We start from the raw sequence: 22,898 nt of genomic DNA, 5'->3' as shown, positions 1-22,898 counted from the left end.
TTTGAATAATGTTAAACAAGCGCTTATTTTCCTCATGTGTTCCTTATGTATTTACATTCAGGGCTGTTTTCCGATAGTTTGAATATGATGACGCCTCCCTTTCTTCTTTTTTGTTGGGTGACTTCTGTCTCAGGGGTTTACAGGATAGTAAAGTGTCCAATGAATGCACACTTCAAATTCCACTTCAAATTCTTGTCAGACGTAGTAGGTCATTCGAGTACTTTTTGCCTACTGTTTGCCGAAAACAACTCACCTCGCTTTTTGATTTCCCCTATTGCCTAGCAACGTGCAAGGCTGCCCTTACGAAAATAAATCATGTTTTTTGTGGTAAAAATGTAGTAACCATGATTTTTTGGTGTATTGATTACTATCAGCAAAACCATGGTTTTACTACAGTAACCATGGTGTAACTATGGTTTTTTAAAACCATTGCTGTGTCCTAAACTGCCTACTCACATACTATATAGTAGGCAAAGAGTACGAGAAGTAGTGCTTTTTGCCTACTATATAGTATGGAAGTATGCTGTTTGGGACGCAGCACATGTTTATTTTATGGTAACCATGGTTTTACTTCAGTAACTATGGTTTCTTTGGTTAATTTTTGTAAGAATGTGTTTAAAATTGCCCCTATACCCTCATTCACTACTCACCACATTACTTCACTAATACAGAGGGCTTGACGTAGTGAATGACAACAAATTGGGTGAATTTGCACGCTGAAGGGCTCCACTATGATTTCTGGCACCACAACAAATTGCTGTCCCCTCAAAGAGTGCACTATATAAAGGTACAGACAAGGGTATGGTGGCTATTTCGGACACAGTTTTCATTTGTTGTAAAGGTCATGACAATTTTATAGCTTTCCACTTTATCATCTCATTATTGTTATTATTGAAGTAAATGGCTATAAACGTCATGCTTGTGTGGTTAGCATGTGTTAGGTTTAGGGTTTGTGTTCATGCATTTGCGGAGTATATGTTCATGTTGTAGTGTTAGAATTGATGGTCTTCTTCTGAGTCTTGTCTTGGGGAATTGAGTCTTTATTTTTAGGGTTATGTAGATCTTTCAGATAAATTTGAGAAGTGCTGATCCAGTCTTGGTCTTGCCCTGCCTTGGTCCTGTCTTGACCCGAACACACCCTGGTCTTTGTTTTGACTTGGTCTCAGTTTAGATGGTCTTGACACTCAAGGACAGAAACCCAACAACCCTTTTAAAAAATGAACCATGGTTTTATTATAGTAAAAATGTTGTAGCCATGTTTTTCTGGTGTGTTGTTTACAATTGTAAAACCGTGATTTTACTACAAAAAAAAAACATGGTTAGTTTGCGGTAACTGTAGTTTAACTATAGTAACCATGTTTTTATGGCTTTATTTGTAGTAAAAACATGGTTAATTTTCATAAGGGAAACCCAGATGCAAATGCTTGGCCAACATGTTGCAAGCACACAGCTGTACTGTGCTGTAGTGGGAACATCATTCCCTGTTAGGAATTAAGGTGGGACATGATTTGAAATGCATTGGGTGAAATTTACCACAGCAACGTATTGATACTTGTGTATAGTATGTAAAGTGGCTAATAGTGGTTATCTTTAGGTCGTGGACTGCCTGCAGGACTAGCAGAAGTGGAGATGATCGAGAGGGCAAGAATGAAGAGAGCCTGGGAGAAAACTCTGCCCCCCCTGGATGACCTCACTCAACTGGAAAAGAGGAGAAGGATGATGGAAGAGATGGAACGGAAGGAGTGGGCCTACCGAGAGCACGAGATAGAAAAGTAAACAGTACATAAAAAAACGATTCACCCAAAAAGGAAGATTCATTATTACTTATGTTCTCATCCCCCTTATGTTATTACAAAATCTGTGTGACTTTACGGGATGTGTGTGAAGGCTCACCCAATGTTAATGTACCAAAATCAAATAATCCTTGCACAAATCCTGGATGGATTTTTTATGTATTTCCCGTAATCTTGTAAAAAACAGCCTTCTTTCTGTCAAATACTGTACAGTATTTTTTCACTCACTTTGTATCTCTCATCATTACTACTCAAAAAATCCCCCTTTGTGTTTCCCTGGAAAAACAGAAAAGAGATAATAAACGAAAAGGTTTATTTTTGGGTGAACTATTTTAGCAATTATTATTTTCCTACTTCAATAATAAAGTCCGGATGCACTTCTGTTTTACTGCTTTAAGGCACGCGTATATTTTCTCACTGTTGTTGTGCATGTGTTGTATAAGGATGCAAGAGGCGCGACTGACCCTGCTGAAAGAGCTCCTCCGTCAGAGACAGGAGAAGCAAGAGAATGTTATAGTGGAGCGACTGGATCAAAGCTTTTCCCAGCATCAGAAAGAGAAGGAAGCTCAGCTGAAGAAGATACACAATGACTATGTTGTTTGTGAGACCACAGTCAAATATCCTTTTATCATAAGTGTACCCTGCTGCTTTTATGTAGCACTTAAAATGACTAAGTGACATTTGTGTGTACTGTTAATTCTGTTGATTTTAATAACATGCAAGCATACAAAAAAAACTGAATACATATTATCCACTAAATCATCTACTAAAACCTTTCCTTATTGAGGATTAGAATAGATAGAGGTCTCTGAACATACTGTTTGTGTTTACATGAGATCTTGTGTTACAGTTTTTCTCGATTGCCTAAACATGTTTTTTGAAACTATGCCTCTTTTTCTCAAAACTGTAAGCATAAATCTAAAACACCTCAGCCAATTCCCCAAAAATCCTATTATGTTTTTTCCCATTCTCCTTCTTTTGAATCCAGTTGAATCCAGCCTCATCAACAAAGATAATTTCATGGGGAACAGGTCAGCCATTCTTAAAGATTCTCTTCAAAACACTTGAAACACATTAGAGTAAATCACTACTCTTTAAGGATTTTTCCACTGTCATTAAAATCTCATAATTTACTCACCCTCATCCAAGATGTTTATGTCTTTCTTTGTTCAGTCAAGAAGAACTATTTATATATAATATATGTTCACTCACCTAAAGAACACGATACTAATACTGTGACCCCCTTTCGCCTTCAGACTGCCTTAATTCTATGTGGCATTGATTCAACAAGGTGCGGAAAGCATTCTTTAGAAATGTTGGCCCATATTGAAAGGATAGCATCTTGCAGTTGATGGAGATTTGTGGGATGCATTTCCAGGGCACGAAGATCCATTCCACCACATCCCAAAGATGCTCTATTGGGTTGAGATCTGGTGACTGTGAGGGCCATTTTAGTACAGTGAACTCATTGTCATGTTCAAGAAACCAATTTGAAATTATATGAGCTTTGTGACATGGTGCATTATCCCGCAGGAAGTTGCCATCAGAGAATGGGTACATGGTGGTCATAAAGGGATGGACTTGGTCAGAAACAATGCTCAGATAGGTTGTGGCATTTAAATGATGCTTAGTTGGCACTAAGGGCCCTAAAGTGTGCCAAGAAAACATCCTCCACACATAACACCACCACCAGCAGCCTGCACAGTGGTAACAAGGCATGATGGATCCATGTTCTCATTCTGTTTACGCCAAATTCTGACTCTACCATCTAAATGTCTTAACAGAAATCGAGACTCATCAGACCAGGCAACATTTTTCCAGTCTTCAACTGTCCAAATCTGGTGAGCTCGTGCCAATTGTAGCTTCTTTTTCCTGTTTGTAGTGGAGATGAGTGGTACCCGGTGGGGTCTTCTGCTGTTGTAGCCCATCCGCCTCAAGGTTGTGGGTGTTGTGGCTTCACAAATGCTTTGCTGCATACCTCGGTTGTAACGAGTGGTTATTTCTGTCAAAGTTGCTCTTCTATCAGCTTGAATCAGTCGGCCCATTCTCCTTTGACCTCTAGCATCAACAAGGCATTTTTCGCCCACAGGACTACAGCATACTAGATGTTATTCCCTTTTCATAACATTCCTTGTAAACCCTAGAAATGGTTGTGCGTGAAAATCCCAGTAACTGAGCAGATTGCGAACCCGGATGACCTACTACTTCCGGTTAGATTTTGCATTGTGCATACGATGGACACTTAACTATCCCATGATGCCCCGGGAGAGGAGTTATCCAACGAAGAAGAAGAGGCATGCGGCTGTTTTCGCGCTGAAATGACATGACGTGATGACGACGTATGTCATGTGATGTAGCAACATGGCGGATGTAGTACGTCTGAATCTCATTCATACTACCAGGGTTCATACTAAACAGTACCTACTGTTTTAACGCCAAGCAATTAGGTACTTCATCTTATTCAGTACCTACTATACAGTATGTTGTTTCAGACGCAGCCATTGTCTTGACCAGGACCACACCCCTAAATGCATTGAAGCAACTGTTGCGTGATTGGTTGATTAGATAATTGCATTAATGAGAAATTGAACAAGTGTTCCTAATAATCCTTTAGGTGAGTGCATATTTATTTGTTTGTTTTGGGGGGGTTACAATTGCTTTGCTAGATAAGACCCTTTTGCCTCAGTTGGGATTGTTTACAGGCCTTTAAAAACTGCATTGAAACTGTAAACTGTTGAGGTCCACTAAAATCCTGTAATGTTTTCCCCCCAAAAAATTATTTCTTATTAACTGAATAAAAAACATAAACATCTTGGATTTCATGGAGTAAATTATCAGGAATATTTTTAAGAAAGTGGAGTAAAACCTTTAAACACAGTTCAAGAGAGCACAAATGGCAAACCATCATATGTACCTTTGTGCAGATTATAAACTGCTATACTGTAAAGGTACACAATACATTGTATGATATAAAAACTCATACTTAAACATATTCCACACGTTGGTCTTTAACTCTGCCATAGTTTCGTTCAAATGGGTAGGCATGTTTCGTGTCTGCAATCAATTGTGGAGAGGCTGATGGCATTTATTTCTCGAAAATGATGATTGTCTTTAATCACTCTACTTTAAATCTCTCGCAGGCCGATTACGCTGTTGGCAACAACCAAGCTTAAAAGCTTTCTCTCTTGCTCCTCCGACAAAAGCCTTAGCCTCCCTCCATCAGGTGGTCGTCTCTGTGTCCTACAAAAATAGAAGTACTGATTACTGTAATGGTCACACATCGCTTTTAAGAAACTCTATCTGTATGTGAGGCAATTTGATGCATGTCTTTATTGCAGTAGTGTTACAATCACTACGTTTACATGTACACCAATAATGTGATTATTTACAATAATCAGAGTAAGGACTTAATTGCGGTAAGATGTTTACATGACTGGAGCTAACCTCTTTGCTCCTGTTTACATGTAGTTTTTATTTTCTGATTATCCACACATAGCCCAATGCAGAGCCCAAATGATAAACTTGCATATACTGTCAACTGTTTTAATTTACTTACGTTAAATGACAAACACGTTCTTATGGACGTATGATGAATTCGGGCTTAAGGTGCATGACAAAACACATGCGCATTTCATGTAGTGTGGTATAGATGCGATTAAAGCGTTTACATGCAATTATGAACTTAATGGCATTATTTTTATTGAAGTATTGTGTCTACATGAGATAAAGTACTTTGTCATCCTTCTCCACCTCCTTCTTTCCCTCGTCGTCCAGCACATCCACTCCCTCCTTGGCCTTTTCTTTAATGTCTCTTGTTTCAAAACTGAGTGATCGGATTCGGTTCTTTTCCATCAATTGCATGATCTGATAGGTGTGTGATCAATTTTGACTCTTGTGCTGTGTCAGAAACCGCTCCCTATCTCCTATATAGTGTTAATTTTAACACATTATGTGCAATTTTAACACAATATGGGGCCTATTTTAACGATCTAAGCGCATGGTCTAAATGGGTGTGTCCGATTCCACTTTTGCTAATTTAACGACAGGTAAAATGGTTTATGTGCCAAGCACACGGCCTAAAAGGGTTGTTCCTATTCTCCTAATGAGTAAGGTGTGTTTTGGGCGTAATGTGCAATAAACCAATGAGAGTCTCAGCTCTCATCCCCTTTATAAGCAAGTTGCGCTGGCACCATGCCTAATCCCTATTTAGAAATCCCTATTTAGTTTATATTTTATAAACTAAAAAAACAAAGCGGAGGAAGAAGACCACAAGTTTAAGATTAATGCAAAAAATTGTGTTGTTTTCATTTGTATTGATATTGAAGCACTTATTTTTGTTCACTTCTTCACTATACAGTGGACAAAAATGATATTTGCTATAAACGAAACAAAAAAGTGGTAAACAAGTGAATGGTTTCAGACACAGCATTAGTGTTTTCACCCGTGTACTTGTGTGCTTAAGCTGTGCTGACTTGAGTGAACAATACTGAATGTTATTACTTACAAAATGACCACATATTGTAGGCAGTAAGTAATTAAATGGGGCATATCATGAAAATCAGACTTTTTCCATGTTTAAGTGCTATTATTGGGTCCCCAGTGGTTCTATCAACCTAGAAAATGTGAAAAAGATCAACTTAGTTTTGGTAAACAATTCTCTACAAGCACATGAAAAAATAGGTAGTTGAACTTTGGCTCTCCTTATGATGTCATAAGAAGCTCTTATTATAATAAAACCGCCCCTTAATCAGCACTATCCAACCACAGCACTGCCATTTAGTGCAGAGAAAAGCACAATTGAGTTTTAATTGCAACAAACCACCATTATTGTGATCAGTGTTTGAATTTCATCAGCTCATTTGCATTTTAAAGGACACACCTACAAAGTGGCAATTTTGACATATTTTATGAATAAATTATCTATATGGTATTTTGAGTTAAAACTTCACATATGTGCTCTGGGGACACCAAAGATTTATTTGACATCTTAAAAAAGTCTTGTGCCATGGCCTCTTTAAGGGATTTTTGTGTAGAGTTCAACAAATTTGATTCATGTGTCAAAACTGGTTATAGTGTACAAGCAATCAAGAAAAACTGTAAAAGTTCAGTTATTTATGTGTAATAAATCAGTTTTGCGACTGTGTCACCTAAAAATAAATTTTCTCTTGTATTACTGAATACTCCTACAGTCATAAATTAAAGAAACAGATGGCATCACACACTGGTTGAGCGAATGTGTTTGTTCAGGCAAACAGAACAATGTTTTGATAGCACCACAGCGTTTCGTGGAATCAACCTATGAATAGCTTAATAATTTGTTTAATAAGCAAAAATATGTAAATGTACTTAGACTTTTAAAATTAAATGTTTTAGCTTTAAATAATACAGTTTTTGCCATGTCTTTCCTGTTTCTCACAGCAATGCGGAAGCTGTTGTCAAAGAGAAAAAATGTGGAGGGAAAACTGGAGAGACGTGATATTATAAAGGATTACTCCGATTATGGGTCTCAGACATACGCTCCTCTGTCTCGGACTGGCCAGCTCCCTGAACGAAATTCCAATGTGGTCAAGAGTCACTTTCTCAACACGTACCAAGGTCTGCTACTGAGATAAGCTGATCTGTTTTTACTATTCATTACACAGTTTTCTTGTGTAAGATTTTTATAAATTTGAAGTGTTCCTCCTCATACATGCATATTTTTCATGCAAATCCATTTATTATGCTTATGTTGTAATTGGAGACCACCACCAAAGCAAAAAGGCACATTTATAATAATCAGATATCATATAAGATTATTTTATTTTTTATTTTTAACATTTTCATTCATTATTTATTTTTTCTATTTTTGTTTCTTTTTTAACTGTTTTATTTAAACCAATGTATATTATTAAAAAATAATCTATTTAATACAGTATGGCAATAGTTATATTTATGTTTAGGCTAAAACAACTGTTATTGTGTATACATAACTCTGTCACAGTTCTGCAGTGATATTTCTGTGTTTCTTAGGTCTGTTGGAGCTGGAGGCAGGTCTCCCCTCATCTGTCATGGAGCCTCAAATCGAAGTGCCAAAACCTAAAATGACTAAAGGCTTCATCTCACGCTCAGCCCGCAGAGAACTGGAGCTCATGAAGATTCACAAAGTAATGAGTTGCTGAGTGCTTTTCACACTTATTCAGACTGTGAAAGGTGTCTGATATTGATTCTGAACTCTCTTTTGCCACTAGGCTTTGAAAGAGGAAGAGGTGTGGGTGGAGGAAAAGAAGCCTTTGCGGTTTCTCTTTAAGATGGAGAAGCCTGTACCGCGGCCCCCATCTCCTGTGGTGGATGGACCCCCTGAGGTACAGCCCACATTCCTGCTGTAGATAATTTAGGTCCTTAGTAGATATGGCAAAATTAATGTTTATTAAAGGTACAAAATTTTGATGCTTTAAACCCCAAGATCACTAAACCTACCTTATCGTTTGGCTAAACAAAATTACTCGATGCCTTTGATGTCTTGATTGTTTGTGTTTTTTGCTTGAAGAATGTGTATGTAGGCAGGCGTGTAGTGTTTCTTTACAAAGTTACATTGCCATTTACTGGTCTGTTTTTATAATGACTGTAAAAAAATATGGAGGTAGTGTCCGTGATGTCACCCATAGGTTTGTGAAGAGCTATTTTGAAGCAAATAGTTGGTGGAGCCTGTAGTCGCCATCTTGGCCATGTGTCATCGTGCATCACTCACGGATAACAGAAGAAAAACTTTTTTTTAAAGTTGCCAGCCAGTGTCAGCATTTCTTATGATTTTCACACAAGTTTAATGCCTTCCGGAAAATGTTCTTCTTTAAATATATAATCATACAATATATCAAATGAGAAACAGACCCGTTTAAGATTCTTCAAAAATACCAAATTTTGAGCTTCTGGGTTAGTTCCGAGCTTTATAAGTTGAGTAAGAGCACCACCTGGTGGATAATAGCGGAAATACGGATTGCCAGAAAAACTTGTCATTGGCAGGGAAGCGTTTTCTCTTAATTGACGAGTTAACTCGTCAATGGCGGGGAAAAAGTTAATATAATTAACTCTAATGAGTTTAAAACTAATTAAAACTAATGAATTACAAAAAAATGTATCCCCCTTACAGTTGTCATGAAACGCAAAACCCAAATCACTTTTTGTAATATTTTTCAAAATATTATTTTCTGCTGTAAAGTTGTCCATTTTAGCATGGGGGTATATAGTCTTGGCTTTATCAGAAAGTTTGGAAGGTTGCCCCTTGGTTTTTATTCCTTATTGCAGATCCGTGTAAACATAGATGTTTTTAATAGCGTTGACATGTGTAGGTGAAATTTGTCAGACAAGCAATTGAAAAACAGTTTGTTTTCTAAGCAAAGGGAAATTATGTGTAAACATATCCTAAAGGTGGTGTGTATGCAGTTTGCAAGTCAAAACGTCCCTACTGTGCACTTTATTCAGTTTGAATGTCTGTATGTACTACTTTGTGTCCAAGTGAACAGCTAAAACTAAGGCAATCAACAAAAAGTGCAGTAAAGCTGACTTTAAATGGATCCACTTGTTAAGTCTGACGTCAACCTCCGAGTCCAAATGCTTCATCAGATGCCTTAAGCAAACAAAAAACTGGACTAAAAAACACTCACAATACAGTGTAAAAGTCCCTGTGGGTACCGTGGTAACGTCAACTGTGTGCTTACCAGCATTTATCCAAATATCTTTGTGTTTAACAGGGTAAACACAACTCACACAGAGTGTAAATGATTACAGAATTCTCATTTTTGTGTGAACTATCCCTTTAAGATTGGCCTTCTGTTGATACAGAAACAAAAGATTCTGATAGAAAATGGCAGCAGGCAGCATCAAGGTCATGGGATTTGTTCCCAAGTAGGCTAATGCACAGTACGTACTGATAAAATGTATTAAAATGCACTCACTGTAAGTCACTTCTGATAAATATTTGCTACTAAAAATAAAACTGTAGGCAACCTTGCTGTAAATAATATTGTATTTACACAGTCACAAAAATCAGAATTTTTACTGACACATCTGACAAAGATCGGATATTGCTGTACGTGTGTAAACACAAATAACTTAATAAGATCAGATTTTTTCGCATTTAATCTGAGCCACTTCCAAATGTGGTTCTAAATCAGATACATCTTAACTTTTTCGCCGTCATTGACGAGATATCTCGTCAATTAAGAGAAAACGCTTCCCTGCCAATGACGAGTATTTCCAGCTTTCCGCAATACCGCAACTTTTTAAACCCGGAAGTATTGCCCTATGGCAAGCGGCTGCATGTCTGTGTCTGTTTTAAAGATCGCTCTAAATGGGATCTCTATGAAAACTCCGTCACAAAAATGGAATTATCTCTGCTTTTTGCTCAAAATGTGGTGTTTTTGCAGAAACCTACCCATATTCAAAAGCTGATTCCAAAAGAACTACTGAAGGTAGGATGAAGCGTTTTTTTTTTTTTTGAAAGCAGAGGGTCTGTTCTTTCATTTGGTATATTGTATGTTTATATATTTGAAGAAGAACATTTTCTGGAAGGCATTAAACTTTTGTGAAAATCATAAAAAACGTTGGCGCTGGCTGGCAACTTTTTTAAAAAACGCTGGCGGCGAAAGAGTTAAAATGATGTAAACACATATATCCGATAAGCCCAATTTATGGTCCCACGTACGAGCTACCCCGTATAGCCTGCACATAGCTCTGCGTAGCTTGATGTACCGCTCTGCAAAAATGTGGCAGTGCGTCGGTTCTAGGCGCTCTAGGTCTATTCAGCTGATCTCCGGGTCTGGCGCTACGACTTTTAGCATAGCTTAGCACAATCCACCGAATCTGATTAGACCACTAGCATTGTGCTACCAAAGAGTTATTTTAAAACTTGACTCTTCCGTAGTTACATCGCGTACTAAGACCGATGGAAAATTAAAAGTTGCGATTTTCTAGGCAGATATGGCTAGGAACTATACTCTCATTCTGGCGTAATAATCAAGAACTTTGCTGCTGTAACATGACTGCAGCAGGCGTAGTGATATTACGCACTGCCCAAAAATAGTCCCCAGTTATTAAAAGTTACTAAGGGGAATATTTTCGGCTGCTGCTTAATATCATTGTACCTCCTACAGCCATGTTACAGCAGCAAAGTCCTTGATTATAACGCCAGAATGAGAGTATAGTTCCTAGCCATATTTGCCTAGAAAATCAAAACTTTTAATTTTCTGTCGGTCTTAGTACACGATGTAACTACAAAAGAGTCAAGTTTTAAATAGGAAAAATATTGAAACTCTTCGGTTATTTTTTGTGCGATGCTAATGGTCTAATCAGATTTAATGGATTATGCTAAAAGTGGTAGCACAGACCCGGAAATCAGATGAATGTATTCCAAAAAGGTAAAAATCAGGGCCCGTATTCATAAAGAATCTAAATGCAAAAAGTAGCTCCTAGTGACGCAATTCTAAGAAAATTCTTAGAAATGTGGGCGTTTACTCTTAAAATTAAAGAAAAAATTCTAGTAAAGAAAAAAGTAATTCAGAAAGCATCTTAACCCTTAAAAGAGGTCTTAAAGTGCCCATATTATGACTGCTTTTTCACAAGTTAAATAGGTGTATGAGTTCCATAAAACATGTTTCAAAAGTTGTTTGCTTGAAATAGCTTGTAGGAAAAGATTGTTACCCATCTCTAGTAGCCTCTGTTTCAGTGCATTTCAGATTGTGCCGTTTTGAGGTGGTCATTACACATTTATGAGCTGCTGCTCCTTTGATCACGCCCCACTACTAACGTCATGTGCCCGTGTGCGTGCTCAGTGGTATCGTGAGAAGTACAGACCATACTGTGTTATTTTTATATATTATTATTAACGGTTTATGTTGCCAACAGACAAATCAAGCAAAAAAGTATCACTAATAAGCACACTCCAGGAGAAGAAACTCATGACACATAAAGATTCCAGCGTAAATTGTGATGTAGCGGTCTCAACAATACACTCGTTTTCCCTGGACAATGCTAACATATTCCCGTTATAAAACATTTTCAAACGCATTATTTTCGCAAATGACAGAAATTAAGACCCGGCGGGGGATGTATAATGCTTGTGGGCTGCTTGGTAATTGCTAGAAGCTAGCGGGAGGTCCAGACCGTAAAGTTATAAGAGACTCGGGGGTTAGCCTCGTCAGAAAAGCCGGGTCGGTAAGGCCCGTTCTCGGTTAGTTTGGCAAAACACTTAGTTTGGCAAAGCACTATTACTTAGTTCATGTAGAATTGTAAAATAAAGCTTTTAATTTTTTTTTTACTTTCGAAACCACGCTGCAAACTATATAGTCTGCAAAAAAGTATCTATATAGGCTACGGTCTACATTACAAACAATTATTCACATTACTATACATTTAAAAGGTATAATTTACGGGATTAGCATCAATGTATGGTCTCTGTTTTGAGATACAGATGCTCTGGCATCATAAATGTAGTATTTTGTGACAGAAGATGACAACATACAAAATATAACGTGACTTCTTACCTTTTGTGTTTGACATAACGATCGCGAATCGAATCAAGTCTGTTTCAGATGTGTGAATGATCCATGAAAGTCCAATAAAATCCAATGAGTTTTTGTATTTTCCTTACTCAGATTTGCTCTCAGATCAGTCCCGAATAGCTCTTAAGCTAAGACTCCTACGTAAAAGTTTTTAAGCTAAATTAAGAGTTTTCTGAGAGGAAAAGTTTTCTTTTAGAATCTTTATGAATGTTTAACTCTAGGGGAGCTGGAAAATAAGCATATTTTCAAAAAAAGTAGAGTGTCCCTTTAAGTTCCATCCAGACATGTAACCGCAACAAGGCATGTGCGTCAGATGAAACCGTCTATAAGATGCAAAAAACATGTTTGCTTACAGAGATCGCTATTCTTAATCAGGTGTTCTTCTGACACACAGACACCAGACGCACAGGAAGGGCTTGAGTTTCAAACACCTAGGAGCCTTGCGACCAATGTGGAAAATATTAAAGTTAAAAACAGTCGAGTGTACTTTTGCAAACTTTCAAGAAAATTTATCCTTTCATCCACGAGTTCTGATTGCAAGACTGACCCCCAAGTTATTGCTTGGAACAATAATGCACTGATTGAGAGTGATCTGCATGTTTAACAGGGTTGCCAACTTTGGCTTTGTAGCTTTCAAGCTTTCATATTTAACTGCATGCAGTGAATCATAATGACTCACTGACGGTAATTTCTTGCTTGACCAGTGGATGCATGTGACATTTATAAAGTTAAAAAACAAAAGCAGTTATAGGTAATGTTTCTGCAGAACTATAAAGTGATAATCAAATGTGTTGTTTTATTGGTGAATCTAGAGCGTATTTATACTGTATGTCTAATAACACACGTTTAATAATGAAAATAATAACCACTGTCTCCCCTGTCCTCACGCACTAAATAAAACTGAAACATGTTTATTTCAATACAAATAACAAAGTTTTATAACCATTATTCAATACGCTCTGTGTTTATCTAACCCTGTTGTTGGTCACAGACATGGGGTACAAAACAATGTTTTGCTTTTATGTAATATTTGATTAAATACAGTAATGTAAGATGAATTTGGCTGGGGAACAGAAACTCTTGTCATTTACAGGGAATTGCCACACATGTATTATCATCTTGTTTGTGTGTTATAAATATCAAGATATCATTTAGGACGGGCAGAAGTATGAAATGTTTGCAGGGTGACAAAGGAAATGTGTTTTTGTTCGTAATCATCCATCGATTGAAATGTCTTATTCCAGTTTTAATAACAAGTAATAAAAAGTGAATAAAGAGTTAATTCTACATAAATAGGGGAAAGCGGGGTAAGTTGTCACACTTTTCACACTGTCTAACATTTACTGAGCACCATGTATCACAATGGTATAGATCTCATACCAAATGAAAAAAGGAAGTCTTGGGCACATATGTTGTATTCATTACATTTTCATATCTTAACTCATTACGGAGTTGTAGACTAATTAATAGAGAATGTTCACTTGTAACAAGTTGCCCCATCAGCAGGTAAGTTGTCACACTAGATTGTCTAAAAAGGAAAACTCAACAAAATTGTGATTATTGATTTTAATTTTTAAAATCAAACAGAACTGGAAATATTAACTCTAGGGCTTTTCACACGGCGCTTAACACTGGGTTATATTCATTCTAAACCCTGATTTTAACCCTAGGTCAAACGGATAGCCCAGGATTCATAGTTTTATAAACGTATTCTTAACTAAATTTAAATTATGATTGCAAGATCTTGTAATGACATGCATTTTAATGATAAACATTACATTTTGTCTATAAGTACATTCTTTAAAACAATCAAAACAACTGTAAATAATCCCCAGCTTTTCATATTATTTTTAAAGCAGGGTTCCCACGAGTCTTGAAATCCTTTTTTGGATTTTGTGAATCTGGGGGGGGGGGATTCAAGGCTCTGTGAAGTTTTTGAAAATATACATTCATAGATATACAGGTCATTGAATGTGCTTATTTTTGCAAGTAGTTTTCTGGAAAAAAATCCATATTATTCCCTGTGTAGTGTAGGATAATATCATACAATTTCTAGACTTTTTAAAGGTGCAGTGTGTAATTTTTAGAAGGATCTCTTGACAGAAATGCAAAATAATATTTAAAACTATATTATCAGGGGTTATAAAGACCTTTCATAATGAACCGTTATGGGTTTATTGCCTTAGAATGAGACGTTTTATCTACATACACTGAGGGTCCCCTTACATGGAAGCCACCATTTTGTTCAGCCATGTTTCTACAGGAGCCCTTAATGGACAAACTTTTTTACTAAGTTGTCTCCAACGATGACATGTTTGTCTGGCGGCGGCTACCGTAGCTTCTCTATGTGTTTCAAAAGCAAGAGGTGAACAGTGGACTGAGCCGTTGGTTGCATATCGCAACCTCACCACTAGATGCCGCTAAAATTTACACACTGCACCTTTAAGCACACATGCTAAACTGTTCGCTTTAAATGCTTATCTTCTGTATATGAATGTTGATTCATACAAAAATACTTTTTTGCATAGTTGTGTTTGACACATGAAAACGTCTCGGGTTACGTATGTAACTGTTGTTCTCCGAGAAGGGAATGAGACACTGCGTCTCTCTTGCCATACTTCCTGCGTCTCTGTAACGCTGTCTTTGGCAATATTTCAGATAGCGATATACTTCCTGGCCCCCACGTCACCCTGTTTTTGTCGTTGAACCTCACCATTGGTTAAATTTGATATACACATTCAGATGCACTTACCCCTGCAGGCTGCAGTGACGCAGCGCGAGTTCCCTCAAAAGGGAACTGTAACAATGTATCTTAAAAGGTGCTCTTACTTGAAATGTGTCCCCACATTTAGTCCTTGAATTTAAGGTTATTGCACATGGAAAGTCCTCGAAAGATCCTTGAATTTGAAGTTTACTAAGGTGTGGTAACCCTGCACTTACAAAGTGCGATTTTAACATGTTATAATAAATGATCTATGGTACTTTGAGCTAGAACTTCACATACGTACTCTGGGGACACCAAAGATTTATTTGACATCTGAAAAAAGTCTTTTAAAATGTTCCTTTTCAATATTCTCAATATGCTGCTTCACAAATTTTTCAGTTCAGTAGTTTTAGAGTGTTCTTTTTCTACAGCAGAAGATGAGGTTGATGCATTAATGCGTAATTTATAGTCGCACATAGGTTTGGCGCGCACCTCATCAAAAATGTAACAACGCGCTCAGTCTACGCAGACCGCACACGCTGTGATTGGTCCACTACAGGGGTCTCCAACCCTGCTCCTGGTGTGCTACCGTCCTGCAGATATTCGCTCCAATCCAAGCTGAAGCAGCTAATCAAGGTGTTCAGTGTTGCTTGATAATTACAGACAGGTGGGTTGGAACTGAAGTCTGCAGGATGGTCGCTCACCAGGAGCAGGGTTGAGCAGATGAGACATCTGGTCGACTAGATCATGAATCTGCGTCACAAAATTAGCATCACATTTTTTCATAGGTGTTTCCGCTTGTGACGGTAAAAAGAGTGATTTAACTCAAACTGCACCAAAAGTTGCTGTCTGTTTACCTTCATCATTACTGGTCTTTTTTAAATCAAACATCAGACATTCAATATTATGCACCTTATACATGTAAATAATATAACCACTTTCCCTAAACTTAAATGAAAAATGATTTGAACTGAATAAAGTGCACACACAGATGCAATCATTTGAGCGTATGCGATTTTTTTTTTGTCTCGCCAGTTTCATTTATTTGCAGTGTAAATGCAGCCTAGGTGGACATTTTGGTAATTGGCCTGAGAACCACTAGATGAACACAGTAGTGCATATAAAATAGACTATACATTTATATTTACACATTTGGCAGATGATTTTATCCATAGCAATTTACAATGTATTAAAGGTTTACTTTTTTATCAGTATTTGTGTTACTTAGATATCGGACCCGTGACCTTTTGACCATTTCTACCAATTGAGTTACAGTACAGGAACACGGAATTATAAAATGTTGCCATTGATTTCTTTTTGTATATAATAGGGAGATGAGGAAAAGGAACTGGCCGTCATCTTCCTGCAGAAACTGCTCAGAGGAAGATCCACCCAGAATCAGGTAACACATGCAGCAAGACTCAGTTGGTGAATAATGTTTATCTGATAACGCGTATGGTTGTTGACGTGAATTAATGACCTGTGATGGTTGTCAGATGTTCGAGGGGAAGCAGAAACGGTTGGAGTTAATACAGGAACTTCGCACCACCCACGCTCTCCAGAGGGAGGGCCAGGAGGAAAAGGAGGCGGAAAAACAGGTCACACTTGCTCTGCAGAGCGAGAGAGACATCCATCATGAGAGGGTAAGAAAGATTACCCCATGATGTATTTACCCTTAAGCAATCTGAGATGTCCATCATCTTCCAGACGAACACATTTGGAGTCATTTTAGTAAATGTTCTTGCTTTTCCAAGTTTATAAAGGGAGAGAACAGGGATCAGGGAACAACTTCTGACGTTGAAGTGCAAAAAAGTGCATCCATCCTTCACAGAAGTAACAGTAATACATTTAGTTTATTTTGAAGTTTGAAGGGTTATCAGAAAACTCAAAACAACACACAAAAATCTGTGTTTGGTTTCTGAAGAACAAAGACTTTTGGGGGTTCAAATGACATGAGGGTAAATAAAAAAATGACAAAGTTTTTGGATTAACTATCCCTTTAACACTGTCTGATCATCTCTATTTAGGCCTACATAAATATGGTTCAAGGCATTTACTTTTTTTAACATAATTCCACCACTGCTTTAACATAAATTGCTAATCTATTCTCTGCAATTCAACAAAGCTTTCTTAGCCTGATTATGCACTAGCTTTTATGAGAATAGTTTTTATCATATGGCTTTTGTCGTTGTAAGCTTGCAAATGTGTGCGATCATGTGCTAATGTGTTCAAATTTAATCATCCGGGTCAGAATATCAAAGATAATTTTTATTAGAGCCAATTTATGGTGGCTTCCAGGAGCTGTGATTTCGTTGAAGAATTAAGTACAAAAAAATCAAATACTTGGAATTCTAATAGTAATGTGTGTGCGTCATGGTCCAATCATCTCTTTATTTTTAGTGTGGATTGTGACTCCCTGTGCCAGAGCATGGTGATTGGATCTTGACACTTTTGTTCTGGTTTTGGTCATGGCGTCAGGGATTTCAAATGGTGTGAGGGGTTTCAAACACTCTGTGCTCTTCTGTCTGCTCTGTGTTTTGTTGCATTGTATCTATGGAGCATGGATTTCACCTCCCCACACCAGTGGTGGAAGCAGAACGTGACATATGGGTGGGCATGGATTTAGTTGAGATGGGCTTGAATCTATGGATGTCACTTTTGAATAAGAAATGATTACAAGTCGATTAAAATTCGTCAAAACCTACAAAAAATAACCTGCACACAGTGACAAGAAATATAAATGAACACAAAAAACCTAATACTTTTTAAATAGCTTATTAGGGTGTTTTCACATCTGTAGTTTGGTTCATTTGGTCCGGACCAAAAGCAAAAAATGATACATTGTACCTTTTTTAGCAATTTTGGTTCCTTTTCACACCACACTGATTGCTATGATCCACACTAGTTGATACGAACCAAAATTCTGTCATGTGATATGATCAACATCACTCATTAGCCACATGTATTTGAACGTATTTCCTAAACTGCTTCTCGATTGGTCAGAATCAACGTGCGCGAAATTCCAACGGAACCCCGGAAGTAAACAAAAAGAAGTATAATACAGCAGACACCGTGGACATACAACTGCCTGCTGTAATTATGTCTCCGTGGTTGTTATACATAGTTTGTGTACAGCACTCTACTTGATCGTAAAGCGGCTTTTAGGTTTGGTCTGCAGCTTGCGCTCACACCGCGGTCAAAGTTCAAAATAGTTAAACTTTTGCGCATAGTTTGTGATCTTCTGCACTTTATACGGGAAATGAGCTGCAGCTCTGTACCAGTTGTATGGAGTGTGTACTTGCACTGTTTGTTGTTTTAATGCCTCTTCAAGGTGGTCTCGGTCTGCTTGTTTGGTCCGCTTTTGGTGCACACCAAAGTTCAATTGCTGCATTCTCACCTGCCCAAACGAATCGCACCAATTGAGCAATCGAACTCTGGTATGATTCAACCAAACTAAACAAGGCAGGGGTGAAAACACCCTTAAAGTGTTTATTACAAATAAATTAGGCTACTAAATGCTTAAAATTAAGCTTCTAACATCATATTCTCTTTATGCAAATCACTAAAATATATTTTCGTTCTCACATATTTAAGTTAACTTACTAAATAAAAAAAGAAAAAAGAAATTGCTAGAATAATTTAAGACTCTGGGGTTAAACGAAATGACAAATAAATAAACATTTAATTCACTTTAGGTTAACAGATCCTACCACTGCATTTTAGTCACCTATACAACAATCAAAAGCTTTTAACATTCTCCTCATATATAGATGTGTCAAATCGATCGGAAATCACTCAAATATATATTCCTTCTCTTAATTTACTAAATGAAGAAAGAGAAAAAGACACGCTAAAACAATCTTAGTCTCTGAAAACGAAATTTGATTTGGATTGAAGTGAACCCAACCCACTATATATTTCCACGGCCTGCGTCTTTCTGCTTTTAATGCATTTCTTAAATTAATGTCTCAATTACACAGTAGGCTTATAGAAAGTTATGATAGGCTATTTGTTGCTTAAAAGCAATAGGCTATATTGTATAAGTGGTAGTAATACACGTGGCGTGACTTATAGTGCTGAATTACAGAGCTGGTATATCAAACAACATCACTGTGATCAGATGCTTTCTTTCTATTTTTTTTACCCCGCTGTCATATTTGTTGTGCGTTTATGTTATTGAGAGGAAAGCGCGCAGCACATATTTATAACGTGCTGTTATTCAAAATACGTTTTCCACTTGCACTTGAAAGAAAAGTTCTCAAAATATCATGTTTGAAAGCTGCTCTGGAATATTTTTCTCATTAGAACCATACTGTAACGCAACATTCAACTGCTTTATAATAGTTTTTAAATAGTTATCAGGCTTACTTATAATTTTACTGTTTTTAACATAACAAGCTATATTTAACTATATTTAACAAGCTATATTTAACTGGGTAACTATAGGACAGAACACATTTCTGTTAAAGTAATCCAAATAATGGTTTGTTTAACCCAACTTCTGGGTTGTTTCAACATGGTTGATTAACAATATCCCAGCAGTTGGGTTAAAACAACCCATTATTTGGGTCATTTTAACCCAGAAATGTGTTCTGTCCTATACTGTAGTTACCCAGCCCTGGGTTAAATATTTTTTAAAGGGGCTGTTTCCCGGACAGGGATTAGACTAGTCCTAGACTTAAACACTTTTAAGAGCTCTCCAAACTGAAAACAACTTGCACTGACATATCTTAAAATACATCAGTACCCTTTGTTTTACCTCAAAATGCACACAGGTAATGTTTTTAGTAAGGCATGTTTGTAAACTAGTTATATTTCCTAATTTAACTAAGGCTTAGTCCTGGATTAAGCTAATCCTGGTCCGGGAAACCGCCCCAGAGTGTATAAAATACAACACATAAAGTAGTATCCACATTTAACTATACAGAGTAGTGTTTTTTTTGTCATTTCTGATTGGGCGGGCCAGCTGTCAATGGTATTGATATAAACACAGAATTACAGTTTTAAAAATATATGTTTTGACAAGAATTCACACAGATATAATATGTTATATCTTAAGTTAATGTTTGATTAACTGTTGGGAAAAAATATCTGATGTGTAACATTAAATTAGATCCTTACATTACAGTAGGGCTGGGCAAAATTTTTTTTTTTTCGATTAATCGTTTTTAAAAAATGTGGTAGATTCAAAATCGATTCTTAAAGAGCTAAATTGATTTTTTCTTTCATATTTATTTCCGCAAACATTGAATGTTAGATTAACGTTAATCAAATTACTAGTCTTCTTCACTAGATGTCACCCTCTTTTTTGCTTTCCGCAATGTTACCAAGGAGCAAGAGGCAAGCCTTTCATTCATTCATTCAGTGCTTAAAATGTTTTAGGTGCTTCATCGACGTTGATGCCAACTTCACATAAAAAGTCAGAAGTATGGAAGCATTTTAGATTTCGCAAGCAAGACGACGACGATAGTGTTTTTTAATTTATTACGTTCCCAAGTCTAGGAGTTTAGCAAAAGGAACGCAACAAGGTTTTAATTTAAACAAAATAGCGGATTCCCAATTTCCAACGTCAGACCAAACTAAAAAAAAAGGAAACCCGAAAACACGTGAATACATATATAAGTTGTACATTTATTTCATATTAAAAATAAAGGAAATAGAGCAATGTAGTGGCTTTTTATTAATTACCCACTTTTAAACTGCTGTTCACTGTTCTTTTTTATCAATATAGTATTCGTATTAAATCTGTATTCATTGAGTTGAATCGAGAATCGAGTATAAAAACCAGCCCGAGAACCGGAATTGAAAATTGAATCGAGAATTGAAATCGAATCGATTTGATGGCTTGCGAATCGAAATTGAATCGATCTGGAACATCTGAATCGATACCCAGCCCTACATTACAGTAGATCTTAAAGTTGTCTGTCTCAATGTCCATCAAACAATAAAAGAAGTATTAGTATTATACAGTATGACTTTGTGTGTGCAAAATCTATTAGTTTTACAAGTGATTTTAAGGTATGGATGAGGTGATTTTATCTTATTGTGTGATTGACCACTTACCAGTGGCAGCTGTGGTCTGTTCTCTACAAAATTTTTATTGTGGTCTTGAATAGCAAGGCTATCATTGAGGAGTTCTTCACTGAGTACAATAGATCTGAAGAGCTTGAACTTACCTAAGAAAATAGTATGCATAATTATCATTAGGTCTGGTGTATCCCACTAAAAATTGTAAACAATTATAAATAATTAATGCAAATAATTAATAGAGGAAACTAATCAGTTTTTACAATCTGCGCATCGTTCGCCATACGTTTAACAACATCTGCTTTAGTTTGGTTTATTAACCCTTTAGTTTTACTTCATCACACAGCTATTCCAGTAAGAATCTGTTAAAACATTTAGTTAATTAATAATCAAGTATGTGTTTATTTTCTGTCATAGTTTCTTCAAAATTAAGAATTTTATTTGAGTGTTTTTAATTTAAAATTCATTTTCATCATGACGCGTACACCCCGCCCCTTTGATTGCCACGCCGCCGGGCACCAAACCACCTTAACTAACACATTTTCTGCGGGAAACCCTGTACCCTATACTTGCTTGACAAGGTTAGGATGTGTTTTGAAAGCACAAGAATCTTTTTAGGGCATCTCTTTCGCCCCTGTTTTGCAGGACTAAGGCGATTGAGACATTTGTGCTGTTTTAAATTTTTTACCTAAAAATGTGGTGTGGAAGGGACGTCTTCCACTCGGTTAAATATGTTACATTTATAAATAAATGATTTCACACTACATTTCACTCACTATGTAATCAGGTAAGATGTGAAACTTCTGGGTCACCTCCACAGGTTGCAAAACAATTCCACAAATAGTTAAAGATTCTATGTATATATTTCTCCTTTTCCTGGAGACTGCTAACAATTTCATTAATAACAACATTGTCAAAAAAAATCCATTATATTAACAAACCTTGATAAATAAGGGTCAGCAGAGCGCAAACAAAATTAATTATATTGTGGTGCATCTGCTGGAGATAAGATTTGTATGTAAGCTTAGCTGACAATGGCTATACAAGTATGCTTTTTGCTTTTATCTTGAAAATGCAATTCCTGACATGTTAACAAACACTACGAGATGAATTTGTCATGCATGCCTAACCCTGCACTGTTAAAAAATGGTCAATAAATGGTCCATGGCTGTGGTGACTTTTCAAAAAGTAACAACTTTGCACCTAAATGGTTTATCTCAAAGATACATATTAATACCACAGTGTGCCTATATCTCAAATGTACATTGTACCAAATGTATCCCAAACCATTCTCATGAAGTGTGTATAAATAGCATGCACTGTGAAAAGCCATACAATTTATACACCAAATTACAATTTTGCATGCAGTCTTTCCTGTTCACAACAAGGCGCATATTTTTTAAACCATGGTCGCTTGGAGTTGTTCTAACCCCAAACCCAAGCCACAATGTTAAAAAAGACAGAAAAAATAAAACAAGAAACCAATACATAAAACAACATGAAAAGATGCACTGTATTAAGTTAACAGGAAGGACTGGCAAATCATATGCACGCAAAATTGGAATTTGGCGTATACATTGCACGACTTTTCACACTGCATGCTATTTATATGCAAATTATGAGAATGGGTTGGTTTCTTAGACGTACTGATTTCTATCTTGAATTTGACTGGTTGACATTAGAGTATACAACTCCTTCAGTATACATTTTCCTTGTACTGGAGCCTGATGTTTGATGTCATTATCTCAAGCACAAGCCTAGCCAAGGTTATCCAAAACCTTGAGGGTGAATACTAGTTTTGAGCATGAATTATCTTTCTTTCATAAGAGATAGAAACCA

At 36.8% G+C, this 22,898-nt stretch overlaps 1 protein-coding gene across 3 annotated transcripts in view; it reads left to right on the top strand.

Moving 5' to 3' along the window:
* cfap91 (cilia and flagella associated protein 91) overlaps positions 1-22,898 on the top strand; it is a 35,669-nt gene that overhangs the window by 5,272 nt on the left and 7,499 nt on the right. For all 3 annotated transcript variants that reach the window (XM_055216347.2, XM_055216346.2, XM_055216345.2), the window contains 7 exons: positions 1,595-1,772; positions 2,237-2,394; positions 7,212-7,388; positions 7,803-7,936; positions 8,021-8,134; positions 16,363-16,434; positions 16,529-16,675. In XM_055216347.2, coding sequence (XP_055072322.2) covers positions 1,595-1,772; positions 2,237-2,394; positions 7,212-7,388; positions 7,803-7,936; positions 8,021-8,134; positions 16,363-16,434; positions 16,529-16,675 — 980 coding nt within the window. The remainder of the gene's footprint in view (positions 1-1,594; positions 1,773-2,236; positions 2,395-7,211; positions 7,389-7,802; positions 7,937-8,020; positions 8,135-16,362; positions 16,435-16,528; positions 16,676-22,898) is intronic.

The sequence above is a fragment of the Misgurnus anguillicaudatus genome, chromosome 17 (genome assembly GCF_027580225.2).
Source record: "Misgurnus anguillicaudatus chromosome 17, ASM2758022v2, whole genome shotgun sequence".
In the NCBI taxonomy this organism is placed as follows: Eukaryota; Metazoa; Chordata; class Actinopteri; order Cypriniformes; family Cobitidae; genus Misgurnus; species Misgurnus anguillicaudatus.
The sequence above is the reverse complement of the archived record's forward strand: the minus strand, read 5'-3'. Positions and strand labels throughout refer to the sequence as shown.